The 11026-nt window shown below is 41.7% G+C and overlaps 2 protein-coding genes across 3 annotated transcripts; one reads left to right on the plus strand and one right to left on the minus strand.

Annotated features, from left to right (window-relative positions):
• Positions 1 to 453: 453 nt before the first annotated feature.
• On the minus strand, positions 454 to 4702 carry si:ch211-210c8.6 (uncharacterized). The gene is made up of 5 exons (XM_027008486.3): positions 4515 to 4702; positions 3293 to 3398; positions 2863 to 2969; positions 2305 to 2477; positions 454 to 1244 (listed from the first exon to the last, which is right to left on the minus strand). Exons 1-5 carry the CDS (start codon positions 4618 to 4620, stop codon positions 966 to 968), a joined length of 771 nt encoding a protein of 256 aa, XP_026864287.2. The 5' UTR covers positions 4621 to 4702; the 3' UTR covers positions 454 to 965.
• Positions 3541 to 10756, plus strand: bin2a (bridging integrator 2a). Of its 2 annotated transcripts, none has more exons than XM_035521558.2 (15): positions 3541 to 3692; positions 5103 to 5271; positions 5858 to 5938; positions 6054 to 6108; positions 6279 to 6373; positions 6479 to 6571; positions 6686 to 6793; positions 7646 to 7731; positions 7859 to 7934; positions 8054 to 8136; positions 8294 to 8398; positions 8610 to 9102; positions 9352 to 9428; positions 9548 to 10325; positions 10705 to 10756. In XM_035521558.2, exons 2-13 carry the CDS (start codon positions 5167 to 5169, stop codon positions 9409 to 9411), a joined length of 1440 nt encoding a protein of 479 aa, XP_035377451.1. In that variant the 5' UTR covers positions 3541 to 3692; positions 5103 to 5166; the 3' UTR covers positions 9412 to 9428; positions 9548 to 10325; positions 10705 to 10756. The 2 variants fall into 2 exon arrangements, with proteins under 2 accessions (XP_035377451.1, XP_026864288.2); XM_027008487.3 differs by having other exon boundaries at positions 3542 to 3692; positions 8291 to 8398.
• Positions 10757 to 11026: the final 270 nt, after the last annotated feature.

Raw genomic sequence — 11026 nt, forward strand, 5'->3', positions numbered from 1 at the left:
TGCACTCTGATCTCAGATCAGTGAGTCTCCAGTATTGCCTGGTTGGATCACTCTGGGCAGGATCAGCCAGCAGTGGCTCCATACACTAAAGCTCATCACAGCTGTAAAGCCTTTGATCCTTTAAGTTCAACATTGAGGACATTATGTTGCAATATCTACTCTGATTTTTGTAAAATATTCAGCTCTAGTATGTCTGTTTTGTACTTTGATGTGAGTGCAGGAATATTTACGGTTGCATGTGAGAAAACGATACATGTATAATGAGAGCTCACTTTTATTTTCAGTAAAATTGGTGAGAACAGGTGTACCTTGTGATTTTCTCTGGTAAACAGCAAACTACCCTGTATTGAAGTTACTGTCTCATTGCTGCTTTATTGTAGGAAAAGGAACTTCACCAAAGCCCAACAATTTTTTATTTATTTTTTTTATCTACACTTAAAAACCAGAATACCACACTTTTAAAGATTTTATTGGGTCATGGCTCAGATTTTAAAAAGGCTAGTCAAAAGAATCAAACTGATGATAAAGCATTTATAGAAATGACAACACTGGGAATTCAGAGCTGGTCACCAAAAAAGGGTGTTTCGTCTTCTCTTTAATGGGCTGATGTGGCAGGCTTTCATTTCAGTCGAGCAGCATCACACCTTATTCCATGTGTTGAATGAGCTGGTCTCTGAATTTAAAGAAATGAGTTATAAGTGTACTGACTAAAGCTGGGATGGAACGAAATCCTGCAGACACCTCTTGTGACGGCCCGGGCCATAAACCTGCAGACCAGTGTCTGCTGTGGTTAATATTCACCAGTGCATATTGATACACTACAACGTAATTTGGATTATGATGTTCAGCATCTTGGTTATTAATTTACCTGATCATTTATTGAATTATATACCCCCTCCCCCAAAAGTCTATAGAAGTTATAATTAAATGCAGTGTCTGAAACACATTAGCCTCAAGAGGAGGCTTCAGAAGCCAGGGAAAGGCCAGAGGAGTGGCGTGTTCCTGACGTAGCTCTGGAACTCAACCTCTGCTCCCCACCTCGCCATGGCCTGTTTCTCCAGGATGGGAATCCCAGAGATGTGCCTGAGCAGGAACCACACAAAGAGAGGTGAAACTATGCTCAGGTACTGAGGGCCCTGCATGACCGTGGACGCAGACAGGAACAGACCCGACCACTGCAGGATCTCCCCCAGGTAGTTTGGGTGTCTGCTGTATGCCCACAGCCCGTGCCGGATAAACCTACCCTGGAGACAGAAGAACCACACCTGTGATGACGCGGCTTCCTGCTTGTTTCATACGGAACACAGCGTCATGTGAAGATGTCTGTGCAATATGCAGATGTGTCTCTTAAGGAATGATATCTCAGTCTGTGCAATATGCAGATGTGTCTCTTAAGGAATGATATCTCAGTCTGTGCAGGTCATATGAAAGTGGTAACCAAGGTGCCTTTGAGCATCAGCAGTTTCTGTATCTGGTATGATCTGGAGTTAACCACCAGGTGGCATAGTCCACTATGTGACAAAATATGCTATTGTGTGTTTAATGTGCTTCAGACAAGCACTACAAACAATTCTATAAACAATGCAAATACCATGCTATTAAATGATTTTAAAAAATGTATCTGTCCTACAGAGAATGTTTATAAATGCTGTGGTTGGAAAATAGTCTGGTGTACATAAATCATCTTGAGGAATAGGAAATTTAAGATAAATTTAAGATTGTTTAAGTTTTTATGAACTGTGTAAGCAAAGAGCTTGCTGTAGGAAGTGAGCTACCTAAAATTCAGATTTCAACATGTTTAAACCATGCATTCATAATGGTTGCAAAAAATCCCTTTATTGCTACCATAGCAACAAAAATGTTAACTGATGGTTTAGAGCATGTATTTTTAGTGCCTGCAAAAATAAATTTGCTTGTGCCACAGCTCAATGGTTGCATACAAAAGTAGTATGGCTTGTCTTGCTAAACTATTCACTCACTTCCACCAATATGTCTTCTTTTTCTGTTTGTTTGTGGGAAGACAGGAACGCTTAATAATGATACCACGTGTTCTGCTGAGATGTTTTGGTGTCAAGTGCTCTTAAGAAGAGGGGTTTTTGGGATTGTTGAAATATATGTGGTTAATATTTATTTTGTATGTATTATCAAATAGTTCAGTACTTAAAATTCTCTAGGATGATGGATTAGAATATAATATTTTTAAAGATTAGGACCTGTAGGTTCTATGAAACATTTCTCAGAACAATTCCACAACATACCAAGATTAATAAAAACCAGCAGAGCAAGGTTTTGTTTGCAACTTACAACATTATCAGGGTCCTTCTTAAAATTCCATTTCTGCTGGTCAGCGATGGCCTCTATGGCAAAGCCCAGAGCCCACATTCCCCAGCCAGTATAGTCCCGGAGACACAAGGGCTCATCTCTGCACTGCGTGTTCACAATTATGGTGGGTAGGAGGGTGATAAACACCCACACAGCTAGGAGAAAGATGGAAAGAGAACTTTGTGAAGCAAGTTAGCTGCTGTGGTAGGAATGTTGACTGTACCAGGGAGATGCAGGATCTCCTGTTCTTTTTATGGCCATCCCATAATACATTCATTGAGCAGCTCGGTGACCTGTTTGCTTTTATGATGACCAGTGTAGGCTTACATAATCATGATTGTCTATTTTCATAGTTCAGTCCTCCGCGCGTCCAGCTGTTTTACCGAAAAGACTGCATTCATGCAGGTCACTTTCCCTGAGCAATTGAGTTCTAGACCGAGAACAAACTCGACTGGAGAAACCCCACTGGCACCATTAAAGACTCATTAACTTTCTAGGCTATAACCATCTCCATTATGCACAGAACAGCAGACCAAATACCTTGCAGGGTCCAGAACACAAAGAACGTCCCTGGGCTATCTCTGACATTGCTGAACCTGCTGTCCTGTCCGTCCTTCAGTATCCGCCGGAAGAGGAACATTCCGAGTCTACAAGACAAGGTCGAGGGCGTCACTCGTTGACTTATTAACCCAGTCTTAATGGAATTAATTACTGACTTATCATAACTTTATCTAAAACTCCGTGTGCCACAAATTAACATCTTACATGTCAATGCCGTTTAAGAAAAAAAGTCAGCCTGAAAGGAAACTAACCATAGATTGTATGGTCAAATTGTAAATGGCAACAGATGGGCTTTAGTGTCTAAGTGCACACATACGAGGTGATCCTAATATGTTTCTAATATGGTGGGTACGGAGTGTGGAACATGACACAGGGCAGTGTGGCAGGTCACTTCGCTGATCGAGGGTACCTGAGTCCCCATGCAGTGACAAGGCCAGTCTGAACATTCTGCCTCAGATAACTTGTGCCACCCCATCTCCGGCTCAGGTGGGCAAGTAATATGAAGGTACCAGACCCTGAAAATATAAAAGAAATGGTGTTTAATGAAACTTATTAAGAAACCACCTGCCCCTCCTCCATTTAATATGACTACCGCAGCCATTCACCCATATCAACTCAGTGTGTGAGGCGTGTTCGCTAAATATTTCACCCAAGAACCTGCAGACAATTAGTTCCAAAGTTCAAGGGTTTTCATGAGCACGTATCTTGAAAGAGCGTGCAGAGCACATGAAGTCTGGGCTTGAAAGGACCGGACTGATTGGATAACATTTGAAAACCTTAGAAAAGGAATGCAAAGTGAGAGCCAACAGGTGAGCAGAATCTTTGACAAAAATGTGTGAAAGAAATTATGCTTTTAATTAATCCAACTGCGTTAAATGGAAGAATTACCTATTACAGTTCAATGACTGATTCAGCTGCTATTACACACAGTTTTGTTTTAGCTTTTCTGAATGTCCTACACTGAAATTGTGTGATCATATGGCTACTGGATGTTTGTAGCCACTGTACTGAAACAAAGCGCATTGTGCATAGTTCTTCATTTTAATAAAGTATCACGAGAGTCAGAGATTTGGGATTTGGTCATATAGGCAGGCCTAGATCAAATCAGCAATGTGCAGTATAACATAGGATCTCTGATATTCTACAAAGTTAGTCAGAAATATTCCACAGAGGTATCTTCCAGTTAAAGGGTGCCAAAGTCTTGCTCTGGTTATCTACTACCCTACAGAGTTTAGTTCCCACCCTAATCTTAACACACCAAGTTAATCGAGTCATTCATCAGCTTCTTAATATTAGAGCCAGTTGGAATAGCTGAGGACGGAAACTAAACGCAGCATGGTGGTATATCACCTGGAGCGCACCAGTTCTTGAAGGAACCAAGACGGTCGAGTGTCATCCCTCAACGTTTCACAGCTTGCGTACTGCAGTAGTATTTATAGCCACGTCGCAATATTAAACCACGTCTTTAGAAACCAATGTTTGTTATATTGTACTTTCATTACGAACTTCGATCTACAAAAGTCAGTTGTAGCTGCAAAAGTTAAACGGCGACCGACAAGCGGAACTGGGTACAAATACACACAAGGCTTAATTAAAAGGTTAGATTACTGACCAAGGATTGTAAAATGTACCTGCTATATCATAAAACTTTTCCGTTTTCAGAGCAGACGCGAACATCCACCCGACCCACTGAACGCACAAATCAACAGCGACACATTTCGACAGTGCACTCCCCATGATTGATTATCGCGATTGTCTGTGAATAGCAAAGTTATAAGTGTTTTCTGTACATGAAATCAACAATACAAACTCCATGCAAACATACTTGAGCAGAGGCGTGTCCTATAGAACCATGCGCGGTGCTGCATGGGAACTGTAGTCCCCCCCCCCCAATTTATTGTACTCCTAATTTTCAGATATGCAATTTTTAACAAACGAAACTGTATACATATAAATGTTACTGGTTAACTTTTAAAACTATGTAGCCATGTTAAACTTTTAATTTAAGTCAGTCAATACAATTGACCAAGTTTGACTGGGAATGGCTGACTTAGCCTTTTTCATTAAACGATGTTGTATGCCAGGGTTGAAATATTGCACTTAAGCCCTAAAAAGATAAGAGGTTTATAGTTCATGCTTTTGATTGAGCAATGGCAAAGCTGCATATGACCGGTCAAGGTGACACACAACTGGAATCGGACTCGTATCCTTTTTTTTAGGGCTCGGGATAGAGAATAGTGTTCCTCGGCAGGTCAGATCCACGTCTGGACGAAGGTGGGCGCCATGGCAGAGAGGAAGGGCAGCACTGTCTCAAGCACTCACTCAAAAGGCGGAGCTGGTGTGTATACAAAGCACATCCAAAGGAAGCTCAGCAGGGCCCAGGAGAAGGTATTCCCACTACGCTAGCGGAAGCACTCCTGTAAAGGTGCTCCTTTCCACCCTTCAGGCCAGGAGGTTACAAGATATCATTACTGCTACTGGCCTGGGGGGGTCATTTTCCCCCTCCAGAACAACCCCACATTTACAAGCGCATCGAAGGTTAAGATAAGGAGAGGCTGGCACTGACATAACTTTTATTGGCAGCGTTTATCTGCGTCATAAGGTGGGGCTCTGATGACAGCCAACTTCTCTCTTATCAAGTCAGACATCCTCTGTTTCAAGAATTCAGGAATAGAGCTGGTGTGAATTATACTGATGTCAATATTACTATATATGTTACCTAACCTAACACCATAACCTTGACAATAAAGCATGTTTGTTGTTGTTGTTGTTGGGGGTTTCTTGTGACTGTGCAAATGTATTTATATATATTGTTTGCTAAGTCCTTAATATTTAGCTTGGTTCATTATTTTGTGTGTCACAGTGTATGTGGTAATAATACGTGGTGAAAAAATCCAGTTAGGACCACTGAAAGCATATGTCATTGCAGACAAGTTCTTTCACCAAGTCTGGTGAAATGTTTGCACTCTTACAGGTTAAGCAGAAGTTTGGCAAATTAGATGAGACACGAGATGCGCAGTTTGAAATATGTGTTGAAAACCTCCAAGATCAACAGGTAATCGACAAAGTCCAAGTCACAAAAAGCACCACGTGAGAATATTATAAGGATTGATTAGATTTTACCACATTACTTTTTTACATTTTATTTCCCTAATTGTTGTTTCTTGCAGAGTGATGGACACAGAATATACAAGGACCTTAAGGCATACTTAAATGCTGTCAAAGGTTGGTCACATTAGCTTGGGGTTAATTAGGGCCTTCTTTTAAGAGTGCTGAATTAGTTGGATATAAATATAACGTCTGTGAACAAAACTGACAAAACTAAATTATTAAAAGCAATCTACAATCAACATCCAATGTAGTATTGACAGAACATATGATGTGTTTTTACACAGTGATGGGAGATGCTTCTAGTCGTCTTTTCCAGTCTTTGTTCGATGTCTATGAGCTTGACTGGGAGGGAGGAGAGAACCTTGGGGCTGTTGTGGAGGTGACCTTCACAGATCCTGTCACTATGTGAGAGTGAATATGCTTCTCAATGTCGTCCCCTCTGGCCAATGTCATGTGCTCTCACCCCCATCTGTCCTTAACCAAGGGAGAAGACCTGCTGTGGAATGATTATGAGACCAAACTGCGAGACCAGTTGTTCACCATGCAATCCTACATGGGCCAGTTCCCAGACATTAAAGTAATTCGTACATCCCCCCCCCCCCCCCCCCGGACACACCACAAGCCACATTTTTATTAACTTAATTTTAAACGTGAAATTGATATCTTTCTTTTTTTTTCTCCATGACCTCAGGAAAGAGTGGCCAAGAGAAACAGGAAACTTGTGGACTTTGATTCTTCTCGCCACCACCTGGAGTCGCTGCAGAATGCTAAAAAGAGAGATGCCATTAAAGCAGGCAAGGTCTGTGTGGAACATTGCAGTGCCTACATTTGGGTCCACACACTGTACTGTCTTACCTGTATTATCTGTTTTTATCAGTTCTCAGTAGTTAGCCTTGCAAATCAGTGACAATACCGGAGGCCAAAGGTGTTCAGGCCTCCTACGATACAAATCTTAAACCATGTTGTCTGATCTTTGTAAACATAACACTTGCCACATAACATTGTCAAAAATAACACAATTAGGGGCTCACTGGCTTCTGGGCAATCTCACAGGCATCTGACTAACCAGGATGTTGATTTAGTTATGGGGAAGTTGGAGGCACTGCCCACTGTCTCTGTCAGTGAGATCATGCTGTCCCCCTGCCACACCATTGGATCTTTAACCTGAGTTCCAGCTGTAGGGTACATTTATATATGGCACTGATGTGTTTTACTGAATCCCACTGTAGGATACATCTATACATTCCAGTGAAGTGTTTCTACTGAATACCACATATAGGGTATCCCACATGTAATACATGCCAGTGAGGTGTTTTACTGAGATCTTCTATGGACATTTAGCAACACTACTATACTACTGATGTGGAAATGATTAACTGCTCTTTTGCGCCACATGGTGATAATAATTTCACTTTCATGTTATACTCATGTACAATACTGTCTCTCTAAGTATTATCTATTGCACGTTCACGTGCCTTAAGGAGGCACCCAGGTACGATCAGAGGTTCAGGTGTCCCTTTAAGAGGTATTTAGAGGTATCCATTAAGTATCTCAGAATCGGTACTCAGTGGAATCTGTCAGTACGCAGGCGTTGTGAATCCAGGCCCGTGTTTAAACGCCTCTCCTTCTCCTTGCCCTGATCCCTCTGCAGGCTGAAGAGGAGATGAAATCAGCCAAGAAGATCTTTGAAACTATGAACTGTGAGCTAAAAGAGGAGCTTCCAGTTCTCTACAACAGGTCAGCGGTAACCATCACGACTGTCGTACTGAAATTCCGATGCTGGTCTGTGATCTTTTTTAATGAACGGATATAAAACTTTGCTATTTTTTATAGAGAATAACGTGGGCGTATATCTTCTCCACAGCCGCATCGGGTGCTATGTAACAGTCTTCCAGGCTATTTCTGACTTGAGGGATATCTTCTATAAGGAAATGTCCAAGGTATCCCAAAGTGTGTCCTCCCTTTCTTTTTTAATACACCTTATCTCCATTTTCCTTGTGTGTGTAACTGAGACCACTGTGGGAATAAAGTGGAATTTAAAAATCTTTTCTGCCCCCAGAATAATCAGGATTTACAGAATGTCATGAGCAACCTCAGTGCCCAACATCCTGAAAAGAAATTTATGATTAAGAACTTCAGCCGGTGTGTGACTTTCTGTTTGGACCTTTTATCATGAGCTTGATACCATCTGATAATTTCACCTCATTCAACATATTCTCAAATTAGTGAATGGATGGTGAATTTATCCAGTACTTGTGTGTAAACCCTCATTGATTTCTTCTTTCGTTCTCTCAAGAAGCGGATCATTGAAAAGGAGGTCACTTAAAGATACGTTGTCTCCCAGGTCACTGAGATCCAGCTTCTTAGAGTTCCACGCCAGTTACAGTCCCAAAGGTCCTCTCAGGTAAAGGGTGGGCCACATTCTGTCCTTTCCCTATGGCAAATACCACTTGATTCTTCTGTCAGTGTTACAAACTGAGAACTAATCACATCTGTCGGTGAAAACGCATATTGTATGTGGATTAGTAGCCTAATTATACGGCCAAGCAAATAACCTCAGATAAAGTGCAATGCCAGATAATTAGATTCCTTTTTGCATGTGGGTGCCGTTGCAGGAGAGAGAACTCTTCCAGTTTCAGGTCTGACAGAGCTGTCTATGGATCTTACAGCCCTGAGCACCAGACCAGTCCCAGCAGGTTTAAACCCACAGAGATCCCCGATCCCAGGGTCGAAGGCCCAGACCAAAGCTGCACAAGTGAGAAAACCCTGCCAGGGGAGGACACGCCTTCTGCTGCTACAGTGACAGACAACACCGAAGCCTCCGGAAGGGCCTGCAGTGAGGTGATAGAGGGTGACCAGCCGTCAGTCTCGCGTCCAGACAAAGAAAAGACAGGTCCGTGTCTAAAAGACGATTCATCTTTGGAAGCTAGTGACGAGAATGACCAGGAAAAGAAAGAAGATCATTCTGAGAGAGCCAGTCCTGAGACGTCTTGCACCCTCGATGCCCCTGAAGTCCACAGTCAGCACTTGGAGCAGATGAATGAACCTGGACCTGTTGGAAGGGACAACGGAATAGCAGATAGCGAAGAGTCTGAAGGCTCCTGTAAGGTGGGACCATACAGTGAAAAGATATCAAATGAGCATACCAAACTCTGATTTAGGCACTGACTTAAATTTGGTAATATTAAGTTAGGGCAGTTGCAGCTTAGTGGTTAAGCTACTTGACTTGTAATTGGAAGGCTGCTGGTTCAAGGCCCTGGTTTAAGGTGCCTGAGCAAGGCTCTTAACCCTCAATTGCTCAACTTGTACTTGCTTTGGATAAAAGCTAAATGTAAATGTTTCTTTTGCTCTTTGAAGCATACCACCATGAATGATATGTTAGGCAAAACGAAGGAGGAAACAGAAGGGCCTCTATGAAGAAAAAGGGTTAGTAGGTAAAGTGACTAAGACTATTTTTAGTTGCATTGTTTTTTTTAGTTTGTAGTCAGTTGACGATAATGTCAACAGACACTGTTCGTTGTAATGACTCTAAACATATTACCTCTTGTTCTAGGGATGAACTGGAATAAATGGATCACTACGTTATGTTGAAGTGAAACCTACACCATGTGTTTGTAACACATCATAGTTCTTTCAGCTCTTTGATTAAATTGTAACCTATTAAACATAAATGATCAAATTACCATATTTACTTGAACCTACTTTAACTGCAGCTGATTAGATATTACTATTCAAGTTCATTTCCACCTGTTTTATGTCATTCATTCACATGCAGAGTTGCTGCACACACAACCCTGAGACTGTTGATCTATCTCTTTTTATTTCCATGTACCAAAAATTATTCAATTTACTTTGATTTTTTTCTTAAATTTAAATTGTTGTGAGCTGTTGACAAAATGCCACAAATCATGAATAAATTAGTTGAAAGATTCCTGTTTAAAATATTATTTAATATGTTATATTTTCCCTATTCATGGGGACCATAATGTCAGGTGTAGCCAGCATGTCGTTATTATAGATATGATATGATATGGTATGATATGATATGGTATCGTATAGTATGGTACAGTATAATATGGTATAGTATAGTATAGTACAGTACAGTATAGTATAGTATGGTATAGTATTGTATGATAGCGGCCCAACCCTACCGCGGTGGGCTGTACTTGTTCCGCTGCTCTCGTTTCACCCTGCCGACTTTTACGATGCGCTGTCTGCGGAACTCGCTCTGAACACGGCGTCAAATTCTGAAATGTGGTTTGCCAAGAAGCCCATCCGTTGACGAAACCTAACGTATCGACGACGAGTTCAAACTACGACTTTTTCTCCAGGTAAGAGTTTGGAAGTTTAGTTGGACGCTTGTAACTAAAGCTTGAAATGGTGGCGCGCCTTCTCCAGGCGCCGTGACGCCCGGACAAGCGAACATGGAATATCTGATTAAGGTGCAATACAGGGGACCACCAACATAAAGGACAACTAGGTTGAGACTTGCTTTTGAGTAGACAGACTGTGGGGAGCGCGGGGGGTTCTGTTTCGGCTCCCTCCTAAAACGAACAACAGCAAGAAAAACACTTTCTGCAGTGATCAGGAAGTAAGAACTTTGAGCCGCGGTAGGCCGGGTACACTTCATTTCGTGCATAGCATGTTGGGTTAAATACAGCTGAATAAAGAACAAGGATATTTACTGAATCATTTGTTTTATGCTTCTAGGTGTTTTGCGGAAAATCGTGAGTTGAACCGTGAAGCCTCGTTTACTTAAAAGGTGTGTTCATGCACAGAGGAGACATGGCAGATTAGGTTCCCTTAACGTCCAGGTGGCCCATAGAAGCCCAGATGAACCAGTCTATGGGCTTGACCACACGGACGTGTTCTGGAAGTTTGCACAAACCATTAACAAAGTCGGTTAATAAAATTGCGTATCTGCTTGTTCAACTCGTTGTAATTTCGCTGCATTGTTTTTTTTTTTCTCCTCTATTTAGAGATCAGTGATATCTCTCGTCATCATGGTTACTGCATCTCCTTTTAACTGTAA

This window comes from Electrophorus electricus, chromosome 21, assembly GCF_041902795.1.
Source record: "Electrophorus electricus isolate QZ-2024a chromosome 21, ASM4190279v1, whole genome shotgun sequence".
Taxonomy (NCBI): Eukaryota; Metazoa; Chordata; class Actinopteri; order Gymnotiformes; family Gymnotidae; genus Electrophorus; species Electrophorus electricus.

What these genes read in the sequence shown, in the direction of transcription:
- si:ch211-210c8.6 (XM_027008486.3), bottom strand. Translation starts at nt 4,620, where the DNA reads ATGGGGAGTGCACTGTCGAAATGTGTCGCTGTTGATTTGTGCGTTCAG. An exon ending in AAAGTTTTATGATATAGCAG is followed by an intron (nt 3,399 to 4,514) that starts GTACATTTTACA and finishes TTATATTTTCAG; the next exon opens with GGTCTGGTACCTTCATATTA. An exon ending in AGAAGGACCCTGATAATGTT is followed by an intron (nt 1,245 to 2,304) that starts GTAAGTTGCAAA and finishes TTCTGTCTCCAG; the next exon opens with GGTAGGTTTATCCGGCACGG.
- bin2a (XM_027008487.3), top strand. Translation starts at nt 5,167, where the DNA reads ATGGCAGAGAGGAAGGGCAGCACTGTCTCAAGCACTCACTCAAAAGGC. An exon ending in ACCTTGGGGCTGTTGTGGAG is followed by an intron (nt 6,374 to 6,478) that starts GTGACCTTCACA and finishes TCCTTAACCAAG; the next exon opens with GGAGAAGACCTGCTGTGGAA. An exon ending in GCCAGTTCCCAGACATTAAA is followed by an intron (nt 6,572 to 6,685) that starts GTAATTCGTACA and finishes CCATGACCTCAG; the next exon opens with GAAAGAGTGGCCAAGAGAAA.